The sequence below is a fragment of the Rhea pennata genome, chromosome 1 (assembly GCF_028389875.1).
Source record: "Rhea pennata isolate bPtePen1 chromosome 1, bPtePen1.pri, whole genome shotgun sequence".
Taxonomy (NCBI): Eukaryota; Metazoa; Chordata; class Aves; order Rheiformes; family Rheidae; genus Rhea; species Rhea pennata.
Genome location: NC_084663.1, coordinates 13,149,590 through 13,177,578, shown reverse-complemented (window position 1 = coordinate 13,177,578; position 27,989 = coordinate 13,149,590). Strand labels below are relative to the sequence as shown.

Sequence of the window (27,989 nt, the reverse complement as noted above, 5' to 3'; positions counted from 1 at the left end):
TCAGTTCCGTGTCTCTGACTGCTGGCCTTTCTTGTAGTTCATCACGCTGGAAGGAAAAAAAACGTTCAGTCTTCTCAACCAAAAGAGGGATTTCTCTGCACCTTTGTAGCCTCATACACCTCAACTTGCCTATACAGAATTCATATGGCTACCTATATGCTAATGCACAAAAACTAACCTTCTTTGGAGTAAGAAATCAAAATGGAGCTTTCTCTTTTCTCTAATGGAGCAGTTCATTCTTATGCATGTAAATATTTATTTCTCAGTGCGACACCAAAGTGTGTCACTCAGAATTAACACAGCCTATATACAATTGAAAAAAAAAGTTTTTTGGATATATATTTTATTTGACAGTGGTTTAGAATATCATACAGTAAACAAGATTTCTGTAAAAGTTAATTTATCCATAGTGGTGCGTTTCATAAAAATAGTTGCTCACTTACAGCCTTTCTGTGACTATTAATACATGGAATTATATTTATAGAGATAGAGCTGTACAGGGTAAATTCACAGCTAACACTACACAGAAATATTATTTGGAATGGGGTTTAGATGATGTGCTGTCTTCACAGGTTATCGATTACAGCCGCATAAAGCAATTACTGCACAAGAAGTAGCTGTGAACTGTGCAAATTAGAGTTTATGCAAGCATAATCTCAACTGTTTTTCAGATTTCCTTGTTTGCTTTCTTTATACATAAAAATAAGATACTGGGACGTGCATCTACACTACAGAAGCATTGTCCAAAATCAGATTCAATAAATTAATGGCAAGTATATTGGATTCTAGTTCAGGGGATAAAGATTTTTTTTCATTAAATAAGAGCTTTGTAAACAGCTACATGGACTTGTGCTTTTTTAGAAATTATAAATGGAGCTTTTTATTTAGAAAAATGTTTGAAAGCTGCAAAATCCTTTACTTGAGGCTTTTCAAATAATTGGACAGGAAGAAAACATGCCTATAAATTTCTCAGTCCAGTGCAATGTTTGAGACATACAGTAATGTGCTAATTTCTTGGAACGAAGCCAATCTCAATCTAAGTTTTGAGCAGAGCATATGAAGAACTAAGATTGCTAGAGAACAATATTTTTAAATATGAATTTTTGACAGTACTTAGCTTTATTTTTTATTTTTTTAGATTATCAATGTATTATTGCCCAGGATTTAGTTTTAATACTGACGGACAAAGAAGCATATGCACACTTACACATACACACGACATCTTTTTGAAACCAGATGACTGACTGACCAAACTGGGAATTATTTCCTGTGAAGGCAGACTGGAATGTTTACCTGGCACTTAAGGCTTGAAATTCAAAACAGACAAGCACAAAAGATGAAAATAAAAAGACAACACCCCCCCCCCCCGAAAAAAAGATGGAAGTAAGGAAGAAATGATAAAATGGGAACCATTTTGAAAATGGAAATATATCAAATTTACTGAATGAGGACACCAAATGCTGTATTTCAGAAACCAGCCTAATTAGTGTTAACGTGTGCCGTAGAGGCGCCTGCTCTGCCAGACCGAGGGAAGGGAATGTAAAAGTACCCGAACTAAATGCAAATACGAGTGAAACATAGCACTGTTGATAAGTGACACTATCACTTTCTGCAGGAGGGAAAGGCCTTTCCTTAAGGAAACTGCAGCTTTTTCTCTTCAGCAATCTTCCTTTCGCTGTAAGGGCTTTGCACGTGTCGGCGTCTTGAGCCTGCCCACTGGGTTTGTGTGCTACCTTGCGGTATTCGGGGAACCTGTAGTAAATTGCTTTTGAGAATAATTTGCAAATACAACTCCACCCTAACTCCTTTCCAATGTACAGAAATATGGTTTGTTCACAAAAATGGCAGTAGAAATGGTATCACAGAAACTAATCCACTAGATTCCCAACGCCTCCCGTAGCTCCCAGTGACCTATGCTACAGGGTATCACGTGGACTATCTCAAAGTGTTAACAGTGGAGACGTGTCATGGGTGTACAGTTCCAAATGCTTCAAAGAAACCCTTTAACCCCTGTCTAGATATGTTGAGAACAATTTATTTACAACATTTTAGCTCCATGAAAAGATCCTTTCTCGATTTCAGCTTGCTCCGTGCAGTTTTATTTAAGGCGATGTTCCAGTTTGTGATTGCTCTAACTTGTTCCAGTTTCTTGATAGAAAGTTTGAATGAAATCCAAGTCCTTCATGCAGTGGAAAAAAAATGCTAAAGCTACACTGCACTATCCTTCTCTGATGTACTGTCCTTCATATTGTTTTGGTTTCTTCCATAGCTGCCAAAGTCCCTAAAATGGAACTGGGACTTCAGGGTCGATTTTAAATCTCCGTGTTGACTATATGCTTTTGAACGTATTAGATACTGTGCACATTGTCATGGAATTACACACTAATGTTTTCATTCCTCAATGCTTTGTGTATATGTGTGATAGTTAAAATAAATTAAAATAAATCAATGTGAGACAAAAACTAAGAAGAATGTTCTGCGTCAATCTGAGACAGTTAGAGGGCAACAGTCCCTTGTTTATCTGCTCATGGCAGAAGTACCAGACTTCAGAACGCTAGGTAGCTTGTCAGAGCCAGGGATTTTCCATGGTCCTGGGGAAACAGTTGCCTTTCGAACTGTGGTGTTGGTGCTGCGCGCGTTGATGGAGTGGAGATGTCCCTTCCTGGGGAACTCGCTGGGTTTCCCGTCAGGGTCCCTCTGGCTCTGGTCCATATCACTTCCCGGTGAGCTGCAGCGATTGCTACTGTATGTCTTCGTAGCACCTGTGTCAAGCTTGACATGGTCAGACGCTGCAGCTGACTTCTTCTCACTGGTATCTCCGGATCTGTGATCTTCTTTTTTGCTAAGAGATCCTCCTCTCTTGCTTTCCGGCTTCCTCAGCCTCCCAAACTGTTCATCACTGCTTCCAGCACACATGTGCTCTCTCGCGCCCGCCTCGATCATAACGCTATGTCCCACCACTTTACTTTCTGAGGTGGGCCTGCCACCATCAGTGGTCTTATTTTTGCCTTCTGAATATCCTTTCCAAGAAGCCTCTTCGTGCTTTGACCTGTCTACCTTTTTAGGACTTGCTGACCTTTCTCTCTGCTCGCCTAACCTTTTCTTTTTGTGACCGTTCACCGACAGCTCCTTTGGTTTTCTTACATCGTGTTCCCTCTTGATATCCCATGTTGGCTCTGGGCTTATCTGGTGAGAAGGGTCAGAGGGTGGGGCTATATGTGATGAAGATAATGGTGAGATTATGTCATCGAGGGAAAGAGCTACTTCCGGCAGACCTGGGGAGGTGGCAGAGGGAGCACTCCAGGAGTTTGGTTCGTCTGTCGTAACAACGAAGAGAAAGGAGTTACGGGGGTATTCAGCAACGCGCAATATGTATTTCACATGTATCTATATCTCAAGTGACAGCAATACCCAAAACAAACAAGACTTAAATGCTGCAGTCTTAAGTGGGGTGAAAATCCCAGTGGAGTCAAGGGTAGGAAAACACCCCCACCCCCCAGAAAAAGGAGTTCAGGAGAAGTAGGAGCTGAAGAACTAGTAACTACAAATGGTGGAAACCTCAATCTTTTTTTTCCAAACAGATTCTGCTTTTCTCTGCTTATGTTAAATCCTTGTTAAAATAATAAAGACATGTGCTCTTGAAATCAGATTGCCTCTTTTGTAGCTGTGTAATGGATTTCCTAGCTGGGCAATATCAGCGCTGTCTCTGAGGACAAATGAGAAGGCCTTTCTGCCATCTATTAAATATGTCCCTACAAGCATATAGTAATTGACAAGAATTTGTAGCTCAGATAAGGTCATCATTGAATTCTGGCCCATATTTTTTCTAAACAGATGTAATATTGCAGTGTTTATGGCCCCACAATTCTTCCAGGGTACTTACAGAGCCCTGCCTCTATATAACACAATGCAGCCCCTGAATGTCCTGGCTATGCACGTTGAATTTCTCCTAGCTCCTTAGCTGCAACTGAATATGGTTGGATTGTCCTGATTCTGTTTAATTTGGCTAAATAGACATCTCCTTTGCTGAGTTATAATGATTTTCCTGCTCTGCTGGTACAAAAGAGACTGTTCTGTGGTGGTCTCCCACCTATTTCTCTTGCATATGTGATACCCATTTCTTTTGATCAATGTTCAGGCAGGCAATGAATTCATCATGACTAATGACAGCACGGCTCCTATTCTTACCCGCTCTGCTTTGAGGTTAGAGAAATCACTGAACTTGGCTAATGTCATTCCTTATTTAGCACCACTGCATGGCTCTGACCGGCATGAACAATAATCTGTCAGAGATGAAGGACTGTCACAGGGATCCATGGAAACGAGGAGGAACCAGTGGCAAGAGCCGCATATTTCATGGGGAAGAAAACACAACCTTCTAGCTGAAAAGCAAGTGTGGGCATCTGCGGGTCAGTGCGAGTATCCCTCAGTGAGGTGAACTGTCCTCTAGCAGCTACATTTATTTTTCTGAGTGAAATGACTGCTTTCAAATTATCATGAAGATGCACATTATCTTGAAAAATAAAATGTGTTTTACTCCCTAGTCTGGGAGTGACAGCTTGTTTGACTGAGACGGCACATTTAAGTAAATAGCTTGATGGAGTGATTGCTGTTTTGCACCTAAAAATAGGAGAGACAATAGTGAGGTGGGTGACGTAACGGGGAGCGCAGCACGGGGAGCTGAAGAGCTATTTATTTTCCCAGATGGTGTTTGTCATATGCTTCTGCATAATGAGCATATGTGAGGAAAGGATTAGCATTTGAGAGGGGAGAAAGTACAAGTTCTGTGTAAGGCAAATAAACTTTGAGCTCAGAATCTAAATGGGCTGAGGGTCTCAACTGATTTTTTTTTTTTTTTTTTTTTAATCACACTTTCTTACCCTCCAGTTAAGGCTGAGTAATGTACCATCTGCTCCCTGTTTGGCACTTGAGCAAGAAAAAATGAAAGGAGGGCTCAGGCATGTAGAGTTATCAGCTCTGATGAGCTCGCCTATAAGAAAGCATTTGTTTCTATAAGCTTGTTCTTTAATTTTGCTCTAGAGTGTTGCAAGCCCCTGGTGCAGTAACGCAAGTTTGGGTAGCAGAGGAGGAGCAGCCCCCACCTGGCTGGGAGCCCACTCATTTTAGAGCTGAAATCCATGAGACTCTGTGTTAGTTAGCACCCAAACCAGTGATCATTCTCTGGGTCCAAGCCACTTTTGCCTGATTTTTTTTAGGGGAAATACGCAGTGCAGTGTGAATATGCCTTTTGTGCATCAGTGAGGTACCTGAGCTAGCTCTGAACAAGCTAGCCTGGGGACGGGAAAATCGATCCATTTGCAGTGGCAGGGAGTTCAGTACAAGCTAATTTATGCTGCCTCCCTGCAGTGTAAGTTAGCCTGCATTGACTGCCCTGCGACCGTCGGGAGATCGTTCCCGGTCCCTGAGCTGCTCCCTGCTCCGTGCCTCCACAGCAGCACAGACTCTTGGGGGTCAGAGAGGGGCCCCACACCCGTGCAGTACTGCAAAAATGCCTGCAGTGATTTTTCTTCCCCACTATAGTATTAATATGTGAATGAATGTAGGAATGAATGAAGGAAACAGAAACAGTCTCAGCTTGAGCTGTTTATGGCATCAGCAGCTCCCTAGGGTAGAAGGGGTGTTGAGGGCTTGGCTTGACCAATGCATTTGACTTAACTACAGTCTTTCTTTCCCAGTTGCCCATGAGATGATGTTTTTCACTGAGCGGCAGTGGGGAGCAGCCGGCCATTATCAGATCTCATTCAAGGCCCTGGGAGCACCTGAAGTTATGAAAATAGCTCGTTACTTTGGGAAGCATTAGTGACATGCCAGTAAAAACCTCAAACGGCCAGGAGCAGGAAGATACTATCAGGTAGTGAGATTGCCAATGTACAAAATATGCCACCCTGCTGAAATCAACTCTCCCTCGTCCAGGAGGGAGGAGGGCCAGCCAGGTGGCTCCCATTGAAAAACAGGGTGGTAAATGCTGCTCGCTGCTCCTCCAGAGCATGAAGGACCATATCCTACCAGCCTTTTATGGGACACTTAGGGTAAAGGAGACCTGGGGTGAATGGGCCTGCTGCGTTATTAATTCCCTGGAGATAAGAGAATTATAGGGATTCCTGCATTGATTCATTGATGAATTGCCCCTCAAGACAATTTTCAAATCTTTTTACTTTTATTTTTGGAGGTGAGGAAAGAATCACCAAGTGTTTCAGTGAGCATTTATAGCTGGTTGGAACATCACTAGAAATTACTAAATGGGAACATATCTGAATAGGTACATGTAATAATATGTGAGTGTATCTGTGTGTATCCGTGTGTGTGTGTGTGTGTGTGCACACATATATATGTATATAAGCTAGAACATACAATATTATAGACATTATCTGGTTTTCCCCACTCCCCCACAAAAAAAGCTTACCAAAAAGAAAATTCCACTAACTAAACAAGACTTGCAGCCATAATTTCAAGGGGAGTTTGGCTGTGTGAGCCACTGGCTGCAGCTTGTTTGAACTACTGTGCCTAACGTTCTTGTTGGGACAGCCTCTATATAAGCTACGTCCCCTGGGGCTGAGGGACAAAGCTGTCAAGGAAAAAAAAATAACCCACATTCTTCGATTTTGTGGTAATACAGTACTTGTGTATAAGAACTTGAGAACAGTAAGTGTCTGTGAGCTCTAAGCACCGTCAGTGGAGATGGAAATGAGCCCAGCCCAACCTACTGCTTCTATTAAACGAGAGGAAATTATGTAGAAAGTCATCCTTTAACCTTGGTAAATGCTAATATCAACAAAGCATCATTGTAATGTAACTTGCTAGTGAAGGGAATATAGATGTGAGGGTACTGAAACCTACTTCCCCTAATGTTTGAACATTATGAGGAAGTATCAAAATTGCCAGGGTAGAGCAAAGTGCAGCAATGCAAGTAATCTGTTGCTCAAAAGAAAAGCCTTTTCAAGAGCTGTGTTCAAACCATAAGGGTTCATTTGGGCTTGTTCAACCATTGCTAAGATGTTTGCTTTTCCATAGCAAATATAAATATGAGAAAAATCCATAATTTTATTCTTCAGAGCAACTAACCTAATGATTTCTCTCTCGGTTTATTCTGAGGTTATAGCTGCATTTTGGAGACACTTAATACTTCAGAATCACTGATTTTTTGCCTCAGTTTTTAGGATTTGTACAATACAAAGGTTACATACTACTATGGTAGCAATTGTGAACACAACCTACTTTTAGTGTCTGTTATCCTAAAGTAGCTCAAAACAGTTTGCAAACATTCTGAAACAGAGACTGAGCAATATTGTCACTTTTTTCGCCCTCTTCCCCTCTGGAAGGATTTGAAGACAGTAATTGTTTAACAGAGCATGAACTACTACTGCGCAACAACATACACGCAGAAGGGAAAGACACCAAATTCAGTTGAAGCTACACGACAGATTTAAGTATGATGCCGTTTTAAATTTGTATTTGACTTTGTCACTATGGATATCATCCCTGCAAGAGGAGAAATGCTTCTTCAAAGGCGTACACCTCACTGAAGGCTAATAGATGCCTTCCTGCCTTTTCTGAAAGGAGAAAATCTCCCTTGACCTATTAATTTACACAAGATAAATGAGCTGGAAGCTGCAGTATAATCTGTCATTATGATGGTATTTGACTTGGTGTAATTTAGTAGGTGTTTTCTGGGTGCCTTTTAGTTTCCATAATCTACTGGCACACATGTTGGCGGTACTTCCCTATATAATGTGCAAGAATGAGTCACCTACAAGCTGTTTCACACAACTCCCAGGCAAGGAGTAAATTGCTAACTGAGCAAGAGACACCACATATATAAGATCTTCAGGGTGTAGGAGGACAAGTAAGAGATGAACATAGCTGTTTGGAGGGGGGAATAGTGACAAGGGGAAAACATCAAGAATAGAAGTTTTCTGTCTAAGGATTTTTTGTTTAAGATAGAAGTGCCATATATATGAATTGTTTGCTTTGCTCTCTTGGCTTGTACACATTCAGTGGACTAGAAATGAGGTTGTTAATCTCATAGATCTACTTGCTCCTCTCTCAAAACCTACTCCTCTACCTGAATCCAGTGCTTACTCACGGCTCGCACTCAAACCACTAGTCAAAGAGACTTCAGCTTCATTGTCAACCAAAAAGAGAGGTTTGCCTGTCTATTCCCAGCATTGCCTAGGTACTAGATCAGAGGTAAGAGCTCAACATACTGATAATTTCTTAAAATTTGCTGCAATACTTAAGTTTTCTTTGGAGCTTGCACATATAAGGTTCTGCCAAGTGTAGTCCTGCACTGCTTATGGCTCTGCCAAGCTTCAGATTTGCTACTAGGTTCTCCTTTTGTAGTGACATATTTTAAATAGTTACTTACTAGTGCATCAAGAATTGGGATTTTTCATCAGAGAAAATTACCCATAAAGCACTAATTTCTTTAATAGCTAATAGTATCATTAATAAAAATGACTATCACATTTTATTACTTAAGTAAAATAAAATCTCAATACCTTTTTAATTTCCAAAGTAGGTGAATAATGTACAATATTTTTATGCCTGAACACTTTCAGTAGTATGAATTAAATATTCCCTGAAATGTCTCAGCAGCTGTTTTGTATTTTCCCAGGATTACTTTCCTAGGGGATCAAAGAGTTTTTTAACTAAATAAAGAATATGGTGCAATATTTTTTTTCTTGCTTTTTGTTTGAAATTATGCACTGCCAGAAGGTGGCAAACAGCTCTTACAGATGCTGCTAATAAAGAAAATGAGACAAATTGTCCCCTGGTGAGCATCCACTATTTCTAGTGGTGTTACACCAGCAATGCACTCGGTTCTTTCTCATTACAGCTTGGCCTGCCTGTGATGTTCCTGATTGCACTGGTCTCCTGTAGCTTGTCTTTAATGTTCTCTAAGGAGGGATATTTCAGACATTTAAAGTATTTTAATCTTTCATCCTGGAGCTTCCACAGCCCAGATATTCAGTGCTCTTTGTCTCCTGAAGTAAATGATTTTGTGAGGTTGTGATAGTTGGAAAAGCTCTTGGTACCTTCTGTTCAGCTGTCGGCCTCATGCAGGTGTGCTATGACACATCGTCCTCTCCTTTCACCCTCCCTGCCAGCCTCTCCAAGAAAGTTAGCAGCGATGGGAACTTTATCTGTCTTATATGCTGCCCATAATTTTGCCTACAAACTTTCACTTCTTGTTAATTATTCAATATTGCTATGCAAATGTTTTCTCACAAATTATTCTTTGCTTGGCTTAAAAGACAGAAGTCCACTTGCTTTCCACTGCTCTTATCCACAGTCAGAACCCTCAGTACTAATAAACTTGATAAAATGATTTAGGCAGCTTCTGTAGTGATACAATCTTTCACCTGTTCACTCCCCATGGGGCTACATGGCCATTTCATCCCTAGTATTGCTCCTGTGCTGCCTTTGCTATGGTGGCAGTGTGCGATGGCTGCAAAATGTTGATTTTAGGTACAAAAGTGACATACGTGCCATATACTTTCACAAAAATAGATCTAGTTTATAATCAGTTACTCTGGCATAGGAGCTATTTTTTCCCCTACAAATGCAGCTAGTGATCTGTTTGGTACTGTGGCGTCTTTTTTCTGTTGCAATGAAAACCTATCTAATTTCATACTAACTTGACGTAACCACATTCATTACACTGTTAGCGTGTATGTACTCAGTAATGTCATAGTGACTCTGAATATTTATAGTAGCTTGTAAGTGTAATTTTGTTTAAGAGTGAAATTTTTATGCCCTTTTAGTATTTTGTCATTTTGAGGTTGCACATATTTTTTTGCACAGGTTAAGGATGGCTGGGCAGTGTAAACAGGGTGAGTTATACAAAGACAAGAAAAATAAAGAACATGCATTTCAGTCCCTGAGTCTTTTGCTTCTGAATTTTGTGTTGAGGGTTTTTGTAGTGATTTGTTAGGAAAGACTGATGTTTGGAGTGTGAAAAAAGGACTGCTCTAGTCTCTCTGTGACCAAAGTCATTATAGGTTTTTCTTTTCACGACAAGTCTAATACTGGAAGAGCTATACTGAGCTCCTGGTGGCACAGCTTCTGCAGGTGTCCACAAGAACAGTGACTGTAAAGGTAGGCTGGGAGAAGGAGATTTTTATCCCCTCCATCAACATCAAATAGTTAATTTTACATGCAGAAAATTCAGTCATTGACTCTGACCTATTCCAACACTGGGAAGCGTAGCTCTACTTCCTTCTTTATACGCTCCCCAGTGTATTTTATACTCTGTTGTCTCATTTTTTTTCTGGATTCCCTATTGTTACTTATAACCAAAAAATTATTTCCATTGGCTTCATTATAGGCATCTTTAATTTTATCCTTTACCTAGATATTAAGTGGAAGATGCCCCACAATCTTTTTACAATGGAGGTGGTGTCTGTGGAGTTCTTGCATGGGGCCATGTGGTGAGATCTTGAATGATCCTGACTTAGGTAAAATTTCTTTCCATCTACCATTTCTATATTATGCATGGAAGTTTTCTTAGAAAAAAGTGCTTCCATGTTCAGAAAGCTAATCTGAGGATTATTGAACAACACTTCAGAAAGAGCAGATTATTAGTTACACTTGGAAGACCAAATCTGCAGAAATGCAGGAGATGGTATTGCTTGTTTTTGAAATTAAGAGAACAGTGACAGAGAAAGGAAAAATTTAGATATCGTTCAGAGAAAGCAAAACTGCATGTTGTGAGGGAAAACATTCAGCATTTTTCTAAAAGTTTTTTTTTGTTTTCTTGGAACAAGAAATTTATCGTATACGTTGATTTGTGTGTCTGCATTAATCTGTATAAAGCACTACAGATGGAAGCAGTTTTCAAATTTTTAGGTACAATATTTGCTTTTAAAGCTGGTTAACTAAAAACCATTCAGATGTGATTAATCTGACCTGAAAAGATGAATTCCTACTCTTACTCCATGCTCTGTTTCTGCTCCTATTCTATATCCACTGCATCCTGAGCAAATCCTTTTCCTTGAGTTGGTCATTAACTACGGCACAGCTGCACAAGCATTTTACCACCCTAATCACTTGAGATAATTATTTAATTGCTTTGTAAATTCAGGCAGAGAGATGGGTGTCTCTGAAAGACCTCTGGAGTCAGATATCTGCTCTTCTCTTGGACGTATACTCAGCTGATCAGAAACGCTGGGCAGCTGCTCCAGCAAAGGCTTTTCTGAGACGCAGACCAAAGCCGAGTGGATTGCACAGATTTACCACCCTTGCCCCTGGATGGGCTCTTGGGTGCACCCAAGCATTGTGACTGCAGACAAGTGGCCAGAAAACTTTCAGTCTCATGAAGGTGCTAACTGATGAATTCAGAGAGACACTGGGTAGGAGAGTCCTGGTAAAGTGAGTGGACTGGATTGGCTTGGGGACTTGGATGAATTTGGGGTGCTGCATCTAACTTTAGCCTGGTGGGATTGTGCTGCTGTTGCTCACCTCTTAAATAAAAATCTACAAACAACTCATTGAGATTAAAAAAAAAAAGTATGCCTAAGTTCTGGATCATTTGATCCTCTCCAACAACATAAAACAGAACTTGCAACAATTCTGTACTCAGGACTAAGACAATTTTAACACTGCTCTGACAATAGCACGAGTGAAAAAAGATATTTTTTTTCCATGCAGAAAAGTACTTCCTAAACCTACTGCAGAATGAGAGAGGGGGAAAAAATAAATAAAAGCCACACTGTATAAATAGGTTCTGCTTCAGACACTGCTTAATTTATTAATAGTCTTCTGGCTGTGAATCTTAATCAAGGTCAGATGATTATGAGTACAAAGTTTATCATTCACTGCAATACCCATTTTGCCTTTGTTCCCAACAGATATGGATTTAGTAAATAGTCCTATCTGTTAAATATTTAAGCCAATTATCATGACTGACCTAAGTGGACAGGGTAAATTTGACTTTTCCTTGCATTAGGTTAATGTGTCTGTGTAAATGTTACAGGATTATTCACTAATATTGTGAATAGCTGGAATACAAAATTGCAGTTGGTACCGTGCTTTTATCCTGTACTGCAAGCTCCTCATCACTGCATCAGCATTAAGTCTGTGCACATCCTGGGTGCTGGTCTTGAATGATGTTACTCTTTCTTACAACAAATTATCATTCACTGTGTGCAGTTCGGTACCCCTTTATAAATGCTGAGCATCTCGCATATCTATCAGACCAGAGCTACTCAGGTAATAGGAACTCAGCCCTTCATCAAGAAAGCCTTCTTTTTTTTTTCTATATGATCAGGCAAGCTACAGAAACCTCAGCAGTATTCTTCCAGAGCCATGGTGAAGCTGGGAAATCTACATTGCAAGTTGCTGCGTAATTAAAAAAGATAATGACTCTTTAATTAGTTTTTAAAAGGTGTTCATAAATATGTTAATAGAATGTGTGGTATTAATGAAAAACATGCTATAAAGACTGAATAATTTAAGAATCAGACATTATACACTTAATTAAAGTTAAATATTAAAATTATTAATTATCACAGCTAAAATGGGTGCTGACAATAGGCACCACATCCTGACTAGTCAGTAAGTAGATGTTATTATTGAGGCTATATAGATAATATATAAGATGCAGTTAACAGCTAATGAATTCAGAGCATTTTGACTGTACATTAAATGCTGCTAAAAGTTTTTTTCTGACAAGTGCTGAATGCTGACAGTTCTTGTTTAAGATCTCAGCATGATCTTAAGCGATACATGTAACTTGGCTTAAATGCATCACCATTTACAAAACTCATGAATATGGTCCAATCCTGTCTAGGACAGGAGCTGGCTGCAGAATTAGATGTCTCTGTAAACTCTTTTTAGGCTCTAAGGCACTGAGTATTGAAGGTGCGGAGCTGACCCAGGCACCAGGCTTACTGCAGTGTCTGTCGTCATCTCTGATATCCTTTGGATGCTGAGATAATTTTTTCTGAAAACTGTGCAATGAGATGGAAGTGAATGAATAAACGAATCCTATGTTGCAATATTCAGCTCTTAATATTGTGCAGTTTGCGTGTACTCATTAGAAAACCCAGATGTTTAAAATTCTGGTTTGCTGTAGCTAAAGAAATATATAATATGCTCTACGGTCATGTTTGTTAAACATCAGTTGGAGAGTGGCAGTTAAGTCATACTGTTAATGTTTAAAATTGCATTTTATTTTCTGTTTTTTTCCCAAGCTATAAGAAATCTGACAGAGGCCAAGAGCTCGCCTAACCCCTGCTTGCTGTTGGGCCATAGAGCATCAGCTGGGCACTGCATTGCTGCCTGTAGCTGCCTCTGTGAAAAAAGCTTGCCTTCTCCTCTCTAACGGTTGGAATATTTTTTTAAACCACACTCCATTTGGCCACTTAGACACATCAAATTTTAGGTGCCAAGGACTAGAGTCATAAGAGGCTCTGGTAGTTTAATTTAGTCTTAGGTATCATAGCACCATACCTCTGACAAGGCTTTTCCTGTGCAGCTTCATTGCTTGTAACTGTGCTTTTATACAACTTCTTATACTTTAATAGTTGTAGTTTTGTCCCTAAAAGAGCTGAGCATTGTTTCTGGATTATTTTAGGCTAGCTAAAAAGCCAGTCTTTTTACATCCTCATGACATGAATCACTTAAATAAATGCAAAGCCCCTGTATCCAAGTTCAGTGGAGAATTTTAGAGAAGGAGTCTTTATCTGGAGGTACTCGGTGTAATGTTCTTATTTACTTCAAGACAGAGATGGACCCACAACATTTTGAGGTCCTTCTGCACAGTATGATGTTTAACCCCTGCAAATCACAATTCACTTAGAAATGTAGACAAGAGGATCTGCTCTCTGGTGGAGAAATGCATGCTGCTATAGGAATCTTGCACCCAGCTGAAGAGATGTGGAATAGATTTTAGATACCCTAAAGTCTGTCAATTAAAGAAGCTACTGAATAACCTTTGCTATGAGAATCAATGGACGAGGCAGCAGGAATAACGCTGTTCCCTTAACTATGGAGATCTGTATTGCAAGACTAACATCACACTGGAGCATCACCAGTGCAGGGAGGCCAACGCGGACTGGGAACACACCTTCTAGCTGCCAACTGGGGGACCTGTTGTTACGTTATGGATGAGAGGGACTGAAGAATGACTGGCAGGAGAGGGTTTTTAGGACGTGGTAGGCTTCAGCAGCAGGAGACTAGATACTATCAGAAAAACTCCCTTTTGGCTTGAGTTCCCATGGCAATGTGCAAAGACACAGCAAGTGTCACCAGATGCCAGTTTTTTTCCCATTTCTCTGGGTTACAAGAAGGAAGAAATGGATTCAGGGGAGACCAGGAGCAATGGTTGTGTTCCTTCAGGCCCTTTATCTTGGGTGCTTAACTTCTGAATATGAGTATAGGAAGCCACAAAGAAAAGGTTAGAAAAAGATTCAGGTGTGGGATTTTTCCCTTCTTTGGTTGTTAAGTCTGCTTGCCAGTTTACATGAACAAAACCAAGGATAATGTTTGTTCATCTATTTTAGACACTGTATTTCAGCTGTAATTATCTACACATTACACTGTATTAGTAAAACTACTCTGGTATATTATGTAAAAGTAATTAAGCTTTCATAATAAGAGAACTTGCTCAACTGCCTTATTATTAAATCTTTGCTCAGAGTTGGGGACATACTGCCAATTTTGGTATGGATTATAATGCACGTGGATTAGTGAAGTTCTGCTTTAATAATAATGTTGAGTAGTCGACTAGGAATTTTAATCTTCAAAGTGCTTTTCAAGCATTAAATAATTTATCATCATAACACTCTCATGAGTTAGTAAGTAAATATTACTATCCCCATTATACAGATGTGGAAGAGTGGGTTTAAGAATTCAGCTGGTCTGGCCAAGGTCACTGGGGGTTTATTGCAAAAGCAGCATTTAGGAGTATGGAATGGACTCAGTATTTCCACATTCAAAAAGTAAGGCTATGGTATCTCTTCACTAGAAGCTTAAAAAGACTCAGAAAGTCTTCCTGTCTGTCTGCCTCTTTTTCAAAATGGTGTTTCTATTTCAGTATCAAGGGATACCTATGCAAAAGGTCACTATCTCTTTTAAAACAGAAATTTGCAGACAGAAGTGTGTATACACACCCATATGTCCATACTCATACATACCCTGTGTTTTAACAGAAGCATGTTCTACTTTCCTGCCAGCTGCTACATATTTATTAAATGCTATGGATGTGTTTGTAAAACAAATTTTAATATTCAGTTTTGTCCTTGAATAATTTTTACCCATAGCAATAAAACAGCCAGAACCTTTGGGAGCTCATATTCAAATTGGTTCAAAATGGTTTTAGACTAATTTTATTAACCAGTATTTTGATTCATTTAGTTACTCCCTTTTTAATTTTTTTTATTACTTTTTACACACCACAGGCTTCTGAAATTAAGTTGATATTGCTAAAAATAAGAGGGTGGTATCGCAAATGCAGCATGAATATGAATGAATGTTCTCAGTTCCATCAAGGTGGTCACAGAAGGAAAGGGCACTTTTCCAAAATGACTATTGATTTTTGCTCTCACATCAGATGAATGATACAGCAGATAGTTCAAATTCTGAATAACAGTCAAACTCAGCTCTAGAGATTTATAAAAATGAGCATTAAAAATAGGATGAATCAGATTATCTGATTGGTACTGCATACAGATAGGTGTATCTGGCTTAATTATATAGGCCAAGATGCCCAGAAGCTGATTGTTATACAAATATGAGAACTTTAGAGGTACTAACAGAATTGAAGAACTAGAAAACTGCAGTTTGGAGTTTCGAAATCTTTAGCTGCATACATACAACGAAAACATAATATAAGCTCCCATTTTTCAGGTATTTTTGAAAGTTTAAATGGTCACTGATTAAGCCTACCAAACTCATGGTGCACAGGAACGTAGCACAGAATTTAGGCAGATATCCCTTCCTGTGGGTGTGCTTTCTAAATCACATTCTAGAACCTGCATCTCTCTTGTGCTATATCTAACTTCAAATAAGACCATTGATCATTTTTTTAGTGAATAACTGTTTATACAAAATGGAATAATTCCTACAAGAGAAGTACAGACTCAACAGACTGTCCTATATTGTTATGGTGAGGAGCCTCTCCTAAGGTATGTTAGAACCTAGGTGATATGTCTTTTGATTATGTGGGTAACCCAGACATTTTTGTTGGAAAAAGCCCCCATTGCAAAACTGGCTCTTCAGAATATTCCCGTTCTTTGAAAATTATTTTGTAAAAATATCTGATAATGAAACATTTTGCAATGGTACACACATATTTTTATTTGGCCCGATTGTACTTTTTTGTCAGTTAAAATATTTTGATTTTTGGTGTTATCCCGAACTAAATTACTTTTGATTTTTCTGGATATAGCTTTACTGGGAAAAAAGTTTTGTTCCAAAACTCCCTGCCAAGTAAATAATCAGAGCAGCATTCACTGCTGAGGGACTGTGCACAACCGACTCAAGCTGTATTTGTATAGGATGGAAATGGCTATTTATTTCAGGAAGAAAGATTTATTTCCTCTGTCGTGCTATAAGAGGAAAAGTGAAGATGACAAACAGAAAGTTATGGTTATAAATGCATAGCACTTATGGTGGAACTGTAGGTCACTGAGCTTCCTGTGCTCGACAACTGAGACCTGCAAACTGCCCCTAATGCCACTACCTAGCACACACTTCTAACCATCTCAACTCTCTGAATTACTTTTCTTCAAGTGCTAAGGACAGCAAAGCAGAAGCATGGTGAGAAGGAGTTCAAGGAATGGGGCAGTTCAGGTTTCTACACTGTGCAGAAACTTCTCTGTCGCTAGGAGGGCTCAGAGCTTCTGCGGCGTTGAAAGAGGCCAGGGTGCAGCACACGCCATTGCACTGCACTGGTGCCAGGTGTCAGATGGCCCCTAGATGAGCCTAGTTTTGTATGAGCAATATATAGGGGCAAGGCTGCATCTAGAAAATTCTTACTTGTACACGCAAGTTGGAAACAAGCTGTAGCTGGAAATATTTGCAAGCAAGCAATCAGAGCACCCCAATTTGCAAGCACACAATGGATAACTTACTGAAATACAGTGTAAGCCTGGGTGTTGGGGGCAGGAATTTTACATAATGGAGGAGCTAACTCAAAGCACAGAGGTTGAGAGGATACTTTTGGACAACTTCCTTTCTATTTCCAATCTGGCTACTTCAGTGCGTGAGACTGGCCTGCCACTTCCTTATAATGATAGCAAATATATTTCATTGTGCAAAGTCAACAGCCCTGAGACTGAATGCATCTCAAAACATTTGAGTTTTCTCTGATGACAGGAATCAAAAAAAAAAAAAATGGAAAAAATAAGTTTTTCTTTCCTTTACAGGTATCGTTTCTGGGGCATGATTCAATATTACGTTTGATGTATGTGAACGGGCTTTGCAGTAAGATCTGATTTATGAAGGAAACAGCTTGAAATCAAGTGCAAAGTGCTATGTGTAACTTCTGCATAGCCCCTGGGTTTAAAAAAAATGAGTATTCCATTACAGTGTTTTTCAAAAAAATCTTCAATATTACATTAGTAATTTCTTCAAGAAGCTGCATATAAATATGATTTGAGATCAACATATAACCTCTACCTTCACATCACTCATATGTTTGCAAGACAGGTTCCATAGGTAAGGGGAAAATCATGGCTTTGGCTCCTCAAAATTTAAGGTTTTCTGCCTGAAAAGTTGTATCCATAGCATTAATTTTTGTCATGAGAAAAAAGCCAATATATAGCAGGCCTATAGCTAGCTGTATTTCTTGCACTAGAAGCAGTGGAACATGGGAATAACTAATTACTTAGGAGATTAAAATACATTTGTAAAACTCACAGGTGTTTTGATATCTTAGATAATCGGTTACGAAAGAAGAGCGCAACAATGTAGAAACCACTAAGCCAGCTTGTGTGTCAGAAAAAGCTGGAAAAGAGTCTATTGACAGTTGTGAGAAATAAAAGCATATTAGAGAAAGATAATATACATGCAGAGTTTACAAACCGTGTCTTTAGGGTGGCCCAATAAGTAGAAATATGGGGACCCATGCTTGTCACTTTTCATGCACATGGAGAGACTGGAAGGTACCATTCCTAAAGGAAGGGGAGGAACAGCCTAGGACCAATCATTAGAATTAACAGAACCAGTGACATAAAGATATTTTACTACTGTTAGAGCAGAGAATTCTTAGTAAGTTTAGAATAACTGCATAAAAAGCTTATATGCAACAGGAAAGAAGTATATCTGTAAAGCCAAGACAAATAAGCATGCTGTAAGTCCAAAAATTAGTGAATGACTGGACTACTGTACATATGTATTCAAGAAGTAGAGTCACCTGAGCTGTGGGTGTGGAGTACATCTTGAGGTGCTCTCTGGGGGAGTCACAACAAGTAAAAATCAAAGGATTGAATGAATTTCAGAATTGTGCTGATTCACTGGTACGCAAAAGCCCTGTATTGGTATCGACTCTGACATTTGTGGTTTTCGTCCCTGCAGTAGTGCTGAAACATGAACTGAGGGTTTCTTCAGTGCCCTTCAGAAACTTGCTACTGCTGCGGAGCTTGGGCCTTCTCCATGCTAACCAGCAATGGCTTTGCACGTACTGAAACATTGCATTTTACATACAGAAATCTTCAGTAAATACCCCAAAATTTATCTTAAACATCTATTCTTTAAAATCGCCTGCTTGTGACAAACCCATGGGGTGAATTTTGTACATAATTTAGCATCACGTGGAATCACGATTCCAAAAATTCGCAAAGCTACTCGTGCTACCCCAAGACTCATCTTGCAACAAACTCAATGGCAGGGTGAATCAAACTCAAGAAACTCAGCCGGCTGAGGGGCAAATCCAGAAAGCGCCGGCTAAGCATGAGCCACGAGCTCCTTGCTCCCCAGGCCCTGCTAGCTGCGCTCCTCGCGGCTCCACGGGCCGGTGCCACGCGGCGGAGCGACGCGTGCGAGGCCACATCCAAGAGCCGGCCATGGAAAGGGGCTCCGAAACCGCGGCGGGAACTGCCTGGAGCCTCCAGAATTTATAAGCGAGTTTTGACTTGCGGCGGGAGTTTTGGCCCAGAATATTTCACGCCCAGTTTTTTTTCTCTCCTAATGGCTGGCTTTGAGCGGCCGAAGGGGAGCAGCAGCGCGCGGGATCAGGAAACGCGCTGGGAGAGCCAGGCGCGTTTGCCTCGCAGCCCGTACGCGCGGCAGAGGGCTTGGGGTAAGCAAGAGCTGCTTTGTACAGCAAACAGCGGGGGCGAATCACCGTTTAAAAAGCTGTGCGTTTGGTGCAATTACTGGGAAGTGCTGGCAAACTGAAGAAAAAGGAAATAAACTAAAAGTACAGGATTAAACACGTAAGACTATTAAAACTCAGTGTCTGCTCCGCTATCTCTGTAAACAACATGAGCAGCTGATGGGTTTCTATTTCTCCAACAACGTAATTCAATTATTGGGCTCTATTGTTTTCTAACATGAAATAGCTGGGGATGTGTTTCTAATTACTCCATTTAGTGGAAAGTACCTTTTTGCCCTATTTGTAATTATTTGGTTATAAAATTCACTAATTTCAGATACTTCTAAATACTTCTGTATTTTAATGTAGCTTTGTGTAAATGAAAGCTCCAGCCAGGAAATGCTAGCAGCAGTAAGCCAGCAGAGATGAGCTGCCAGGACTGCTGGGACTAAAAATGAAACATCAGAGGTTTTCCTGGAGATCTTCCTACATAGACATTTTTCAAAAATGTTGGTTCCCAGAGAAAACTGTAGCTTCCTGGGGCTGGTCCCTCATTAGCATTAACTCACCTTTTGCAGAGCCTGGTGCTGGATAGAGTGACTGTGGTTCGTTAGCGTTATTTAACGTTCCACGTTATTATTTTTAGATTTGGGGAACAGTTCTCACGCATTCTGCCTGTAGGGATGCCTCTTTATCCCAGAGCTTGGCTGCACAATATAGACGCGTTTGTACAGCTACGGCGAGGGCCCGACAAATACGCGAGTCTATAATTAGGCTCCCACCGTGCAAGCAGGCAGATTTTGAGAAGCGCTGTGCGCCCAGCACACACCGAGGACCAGGAGCCGCGGCAGCACTTCCAGCTTTCTTGCACAGTGAAACAAGGCTCTCGCTGCGGACAGGACGCGTTGGAGAGCCCTGCTGGCCAACACGCTGCTGATGCTCTCCGGGCCTCAGCCGAGCTGGAGAAGGGCAGCTCCTCCGGCGGCCCTATCCCCAGCCAGCGGGCTCAGTCCGGGTGATAAAACATCTGCTTTCTAAGCTTCTTTCGAGGTACCCTGCCGTGAAAGCAGCTACAGATTTCGAGCACTAATCATGTCCTCACCCCTTCACAGATACTCTGATAGAGCAGCACACGTTACCTTGGGATTTCTGCCTGCACGGGGATTTTTCTCTCTGGAGTGTGGTAGAAATTGTTTTCAAGCGAATGCAGCAGCTGGAGTTGAGGTAAATGACGTATTTACATCACACCTTTTTTTTCCTTCCCCTCGGTTTAAATAGTGGCTCAGCTCAGCCAGAACTGGCTGAGACGTACTCAGAGACCGATTTGCACTCGGCACAAGCTGACATCACATGTTCAGTAGATTTACAGCTTCTCAGGAGCCTGCTTTAAGTTTCTCACAGAGTACTTCCTTTTTTTTTTTGATACATATTCTTTTCTTTCTTATAATTGATGATATTTCATTAATTAAAAAACGATTTTATTAGTGTCAATCACTTAATCATTTGAATGTTGATATCTCTTGTACTTAATGATATACTGACATGGTTTGCACTAACAGAATAATGCCTCTGCAATTAAAGGCTGGAATTAAAATAAAATTGATTGCATTGCATAAGGAAATTCAAAACGTTGATGACTAGAACACAGTAACCTCGTCCTTGTTTGGCCCCTTGGTTTAAGCTTCATTTTCCTTAATGCTGTGACTCTGAATGCTACTGCTGTCCAAAAGGTCTTTAAACACAGAGTTATACAGCAGTCCTGAGAAGTCCCTGACCTTTCCCTTGTTGAAGACTGGGAGAGAATATCAGAGAAAGAGCCCTGACACCCTTTCCTGTTTTTCTATTCTTCCCAGGCTCCTGCTCCACACTGTTGCTGGAATCCACAGACCAACTCAGCCTGCCCATCTTTTATTTCAGTATAAAACTAAGCCTCCTGCCACTGATGATCCACAGGGCTGGACATGCTGTGATGAGACCAAGAAACATTTCTGACATGTATTTGCTAAAATCAAAAAACAGGATGATTTTTTTTCCAATAAAGGAAATTCTCAATAGTCTGGTTACATCCCAATCATGTAATTCTGGTGGGATGAAGAAGGCAGTATTAAATATTGACTAGTTTGTCAGATGACCCCAGTACTACTCCATCCTTGAGCTTACTGACACGATCTTCTCTGGGTTCATTTACACTACGTGGAGAGGACATTCTTTCCAGGGGCTTCTTCCACTGCTATTCTGGCAAGGGTTCTTTGCAACGTGTTGATTTATCCCCGAGATTGTGGACTTCTCGAAAAGCGCCCTTCAGTCTTATTTCTATTTGTTAATTTCTGTTTTTTGTGTGCATCTTCTGTTTGTTCTTAGAATATTTCTCATTGCTTTGGGAAATTACCTAGGGAGGAGTTTAATACCCAGCTAATTTCAACAGGCATCTTTATTTTGTTTCCATTCTGCTTACAGACTGGATAGAGTATTAATTTCTTTTGTCTGATAGTGTAATAATTATATTAAGAAAAGCAGGTATTTGAATGCTGTCCTTTGCTGTGACGCTCTTTGTAGATTGTGTGTACCTAATGAAGTAATTCCTGAATTATTTTACTGCTATTTAGCTACTGTTCTGTAGGAAAACATGGATTTCCAGCAGTTATTTAGTTCTCCTTTACAGACCTGTAAGTTGGGGATATGTTTAGGAAAATGATCTGACTAAATGGCACTTCTTTATAGCAACTTTCATATCGCAATAATCTGCTTTTGTATATAGTCTTTCCTCTAACCATTCCAGCCAACTTTCCAAGAACTGTTTTAAATGGTCCTGCAAAATAGTCTTGTTTCTTTCTGTTATTGCTAACTGTTTGTGCTTGGTTTTATAGCAGTTCATCTATATTTCCTACCTAGGTGTTTTCTGGAGAAGGGAACCTTCTGGGGAAGGTTTGTGCACATTTGTTTTCATAAAACAATGCATGCTCTTTACACTGGACATTTTTTACATCTTTTACACTGGACATTTATTATATCTATTTGCATTTTCTTATTCTCCTGGAATAAATAAAATTTTTTAAGGAAGCCTACTTATGAAATCTCCAGCAAGCCTAGGTTTAAGTGCCATCCAGAATGCGGACCTTAAGGAAGTCAGATTCTGAATGACTCAGAATTGTGATCGATTCAGGAATTGATCCTCTGCACTTAGCAGTCTCCAATGAGCCCATTAGATTAAACTGTTTTCCGAGGTACTAGAGAACTGCCTGTCTGTGGTTCTGCTATTTGAGGAAGATTACTACTGCTAAATCAGTCTTTGTCTTATTCTTTCTTGAAAAATGCTGCATCTCTCTCTCCAAAAGTTTTGAAGATAATCTGGATGTCTCTTGGAGGTCTCTTTGAAAGGATTATATGTTGGTTAAAATTGCTATAAAATGTCTAATTACCAAATTATCATTATCATTAGAAGCTGAAATCACCAAGACTGAGCATGCTATAAGCCATCCTTGCTGCCCTTATTCAGAAATGCCTGACTGTTCGTAGCAACCCAACATACTATCCCAAGCATTCCCTCAGCCAGAGAATTGGTTGTAGTTTAGAGGAGAAAATGATGTAGTTATCACATATAGCCACAGCTGGAAAAATGCTGACTTTCAGTGGTGCTGACTTTACTGTCTACAACAAAGATAATGAATTTATGTTGATAATAAAGAGCTGAACTTACATTTAAGACTAAGTATTACTTTGTGTTTGCATATGCTACTGCAATTTCTGATGCTCATGGGAAATGATGCTGGAAGTCCCAGAAGTCCTCTTGAAATAAAACATAAGATGAGCGGATCATGTTTTCTCACTAGAATGAGTGGTCTCCTTTTTATTCAGAGTTGGCTTCTGCTTTATCATCTGTGTAAATTGTCTGAGATAACGTAATGGCAAAGATGCCAAAGAAACGCTCTAATGTTAATGCTCTGAGTTTAGTCCTGAGCCACTGAATTTTATAGCAACAAGATTAGCTACTGTGATTCAAAATGTGCAGAGAAGTACCAATAAATGGAAATCAGCACAGTTTATGAATGTATCAGCAACTCCCAGCACACTCAGAGATGCCCCTATAGAGTTCAAAGTGCTTCCTCCAATGCCCGTGTTATAAGCCATTGCCTCAGTCAGAAGGGTAGTAGAGGACAGTGATGTGCACATGTATGGCCTTGAGTCAAGAAAGCACTTAAGCATGTGAATAAGTTCACTTGTAATCAGGTAAGCACTTAAGTCCATACTTAATGTGTCCCAGCACATTACAACATATAAATCTACAATTGCTACTTAGCACAAAAGCAACATAATTAATTTATATAGGTTCATGCACATGGAAAAATATAAGGATGAAAACCCACCATATTCTGGGACCTGGCCTGTTCCACGTTTCAACAACAGTCGCACTCTCCTGCCACCAGACTTGATTAGCTCTATCGCTCTGGCATGTGTCATGTCCCTTGTGCTTTCTCCATTGATTTCAATTATTTGATCTCCTACCTGTCAGGTAAGAAGAATATTGAGTCAGATAAAATTGCAGTAAAATGATTGTTTCAGAAAGAGACATAGTCAATGGATCACAGGTGACTTGAATGACAGACAGACACATCAAGGTAAATTTGTTCCTGTCTGTCTGAGGGATATTACTGGCAGATTAAATAACGTCCAAAATGGATTCTGAGTGTGGTACATCAAATACTGCTAATCTTCTGCTAAAATCAGTGTAATCCATTTGTAACTTGTCTCATGTCTTTTGAATTGCTTGATATGTTGGAATCACTGGAAACACATTATCTGTGCTACTCTTTAACTTACAGTATTGCATAGGCCTGAAAAGTCTGTTGCTGCATTTGATTTGCTGTTTTCATATGGAAAAGGGAGGTTCATAGTATTATTACCCAGGTCCATCATTTCAATATCTAAATCTTGGTAGCATCGTGTCATACTAAATTAAGAGCTATTATGAAGAAAACTATTAAACAAGGAAATGTTAGTAGCTATGACAGTCATTGCACAGATCAAGCAGATTTGTTAAGAGTTCCTGCGAGAGCACCTTTTGAGCTATGTATCTGTACATATTTCTTTCTCCAAGCAAGCACAGCCCAAGGCTGAGGCAACCAGTTAGAGGAGTAATCTCCTCTCCAGACCTCTCATTACAGATTGCTGCCACTGATCTCCCAGCTGGCTCCCCAATTCAAGTTAGATTCATTATTATTTTTCTACCTCTATTTCTACAGCTGTAAATTGCGGCATTGATGTCTGTATCTTGCCTTCTATTCTTATTTTCCTCCCAGTTTTGTCTCCTACACTGATGGTTCAGTTCTGCTCATCTATTACCTTCGTCTTAGTGAGAGAGCTGGCTGTAGATGCTAGTAACCTTCTCAATGAAGAGGGGAGTGATTACTTTTCACTGCAGCTGGCCAGCACGGCAGAGAGAATATGTAGGAAGCAACAGCTGTACAGCTTGTTTGATGCTGGAATATTGCTACCACCCACTTGTTTGGCAAAGCAGTTAAATCAGCAACACAGTGAAGTGACAGGTGAGCACTGAACTAGCAATACAAGAGCCTTCAGAGGTAATGTTTTGCAGCTGCACTGGCAAAGCCTCTAAGGAAGGTGCATCAGGGGACAACCCCAGTGGGAGCCCAGACCCAGGGCTGATTTCCTGGTGACGGGGCTGCGAGGAGAGCCTGAGGAGCCCAGTGGGGTCCTGCTGAGCAGTACTGCGAGGGAAGCACGAGGAGCCCATCGAGGCAGGCTCAGGGAGTACATTTGTCCGTGCCAGAGGAGCACATCTGCTCAGTAGCATCACACCAGTCTTGGCCTGCATCTATGGCTACCTCACCGTGGGAGGACCAGTGCTTAGCCAACACCTTAACATAGCACTACTGCATCCATTGTAGATGGATAAAGAGACTGTGATGACAGGCACTTCCTTTTCATCTTGCAAGCCTGACCTGACAAAACCAGCTCTTTGCTAGCCTTGGACATTGAAATGTTTTGCGTTTTGTGTTTTCTTTGTAACTATTGTACTTCTGTCAACTAGAAGTGTATTTCTTCGGAGCTTTCCTACCTTTCTGAGTCTGAAATATTGTATTTACTAAATAAATGTGCATAGTATGAAGTGTCAACAAGACTCATGGCATCAAAGAAAACTAGAAGGGATGTCAAGAAGTCATCTAGTTTCTACTTTTGCTCAAAGATGGAAAGAACGCTACTAAAAGCATTATAAGCAGTGTTTTTTCAATAGGAATTCATACCTTGTCAATAGGAGTTGCAGCCTATTTTCAGTACTCTCCCAGGATACTAAAAGCATTCTATTCCAGGACTTTACTTAACTAAAAAGCCATTGATCTGAATAAAACCTCTCAGCCCAGCTTTATAAATGCTGTACACTGAGCAGTAGAAGAAAAAAAAAGTGATTATTTTGAGGAGAAAAGCTGTACTTCTGCAATGCGAATTTCTTTCTGAGAGGTTTTTCTCTGCTCAGAGAAATGCATTTAGCTGTCCTGTACTGTGCAATATGCACTTTCAGACTCTAATGATGACCTACAGGCTGCACTGGCAGGCTGTGCAGGTGCTTTTTGGTTACGCAAACATCTCCTTGGGTTTGGCTGGATGGGGCTGTTTGCGTTATCCTGATGGCTGAGCCTTTGGAGACGTTGGCAGAATGGGTCCCTGCAAACACCAGGGCCAAAGCAGAAACTCTCTCTACCACTTCTGCAGCGCAAAGACAGAAGATGGATTTACAGCACCTTCCCCACAAGACTACTGCTAAGACAAAATACAAAACAAATTCAACCTATCTGGGTAAAACCGCTTCTAAATGTCATAAAGCAATTAAATCCTGGAAGAAGAGTTGAAATGTAATTTGCCAGGCCAGGCTAAACACATACGAAAGTATACTGAAAAATTCCAAAGCCTTAAAGACAGCTCTTTTTTGTGTCAGGTTGCCTGAATGTACCAGGTTTTATAGAAGGTACATAAAATGATCTTGTTAGCATGTTTTGAGAGAAGTGCCAGATTAGATCAAAAGAAGGAGGTGTTTTTAACACTCCTTGATAAATAGTCTTTAAAATGAGTACTGATGAAAGCTGTTCAGAGCACACACAATCCTGCAAATAAAATCCTCTGCACTCCTGAGCAGAAAGATAGAAAGAGATTTTAATACAGTTTAATATGTAAAAAGGTTAAGTTAATGTCACATTTTTCCCTTGCTGTCTGCTTTTCTTCTGTTCTTCTTGGTCATTATGCAGGAAGTTTCTTGTATTAAAATAACCTTTTCTGTATTTCAGTGGATTATTTTTTTTTCTCTATAGGCAGCATGTAGCTGATTTGGTATTTCCTTTTTTAATATAAAATCTTAAGCATAAATAACTTTGGAAAACTTACAAAAGCCAAATGTCTTGGTTATATGAGTGAGTGAGGGAGAAGTTCTGAAAAATTCTCAAAAAGTCTACATTACAAGGTTTGAGACCGGCTTTAAAAGAAACGTTGCAGGAGCAGTGAGTTGACTGTTTTCTATGCATTTGTGTCTTGTGGCTGGCTGATGTATAACTGAATTAGACTGCATTTGCAGCACAGGCTCAGCTCTGATTAGATTAAGAAAAGCAATGTGGAAGATGAATGTTACAAGCACTCTTACTTTGAGAAAAACATCAATTAGACCTTGCACTCTTTTATCTGGGGAATTCGTACAAAAGAGAAACCTTGACCAAGGAGTGCTTTCCCTTGTGTCTAACAAGGTATGACTTCCTATTCTTGCTTTTTCTGCAGTTAAGCATTTCTAACCTTCCCTTCCCCTCATCATGTGGATTCTCTGATGTTTAATATGGGATGAAATCATGCTATATACTTTCCCTAGGTCCAGGCTTAAAGCACTCTCTCGCTCTCGCTCTGTCTCTCTGTCTCTCTCTGCTCAGCTATTTCAGAAAGCAATAGGTCTGTCACAAACCAAAGCTTTCTTTTGAGACCCTTGACCTTCCTTCATGTTTACTTGGAAGACAGACCTTATACACACTCCTGCACGCCTTGCTAGTGTAGGTCATTCACTGGGGTTTTGCTCTGGAAGTATTTCCATCTTTTTTAACTCCAGTGGTTGTTTAAGAAGAGCCTGGATATGCCCACGTGCAGAAGATACACTCAGGTGAGGCCAGAGGTAAGGACAAGGTAAGGGTAACAGAAGAAACAGGCCTTGAAAGAACCCAATTCCTTGCAGTGTGACAGGAGCAATTATATCCAGACCATCTGTAATAAAAACTTGTTTAACATCCATTGAAAGGGATTCCTTAGCCTCCTCAGATTAGTTTAATTTCATAGCCATACTATGTATTTTTCTGCTGCAAATTGTGATCATGCTGGAATCACAGAATGGTCGAGGTTGGCAGGGACCTCCGGAGGTCCTCTAGTCCGACTCCCCGCTCAAGTCGGGTTGCCTGGAGCCGGTTGCTTAGGGCCGTGTCCAGTCGGGTTTTGAGCATCTCCACAGATGGAACCTGCCCAACCTTTCCGGACAACCTGATCTAGTGTTCGACCACCCTCACTGTAAACACATTTCTTCTCACGTTTAAGTGGAATTTCCTGTATTTCAGTTTGTGCCCATTCCCTCTTGTCCAGTCACTGGACACTGATGAACTCTTCTTTCCCAAAGTGCATACGGAAAAAAACTGACTGCTATAATTGCATTTACTAACCATTTTTCTAAACA

The 27,989-nt window shown here is 40.3% G+C and overlaps 1 protein-coding gene across 7 annotated transcripts in view; it reads right to left on the bottom strand.

Annotated features, from left to right (window-relative positions):
- Nucleotides 1-345: 345 nt before the first annotated feature.
- Nucleotides 346-27,989, bottom strand: part of MAGI2 (membrane associated guanylate kinase, WW and PDZ domain containing 2) — a 749,564-nt gene continuing 721,920 nt past the window's right edge. For all 7 annotated transcript variants that reach the window (XM_062581410.1, XM_062581437.1, XM_062581429.1 and 4 more), the window contains 2 exons: nucleotides 23,644-23,782; nucleotides 346-3,317 (listed from right to left, as the gene is read on the bottom strand). In XM_062581410.1, the coding sequence (XP_062437394.1) occupies nucleotides 2,518-3,317; nucleotides 23,644-23,782 (939 nt within the window). In that variant the 3' untranslated portion in view covers nucleotides 346-2,517. The remainder of the gene's footprint in view (nucleotides 3,318-23,643; nucleotides 23,783-27,989) is intronic.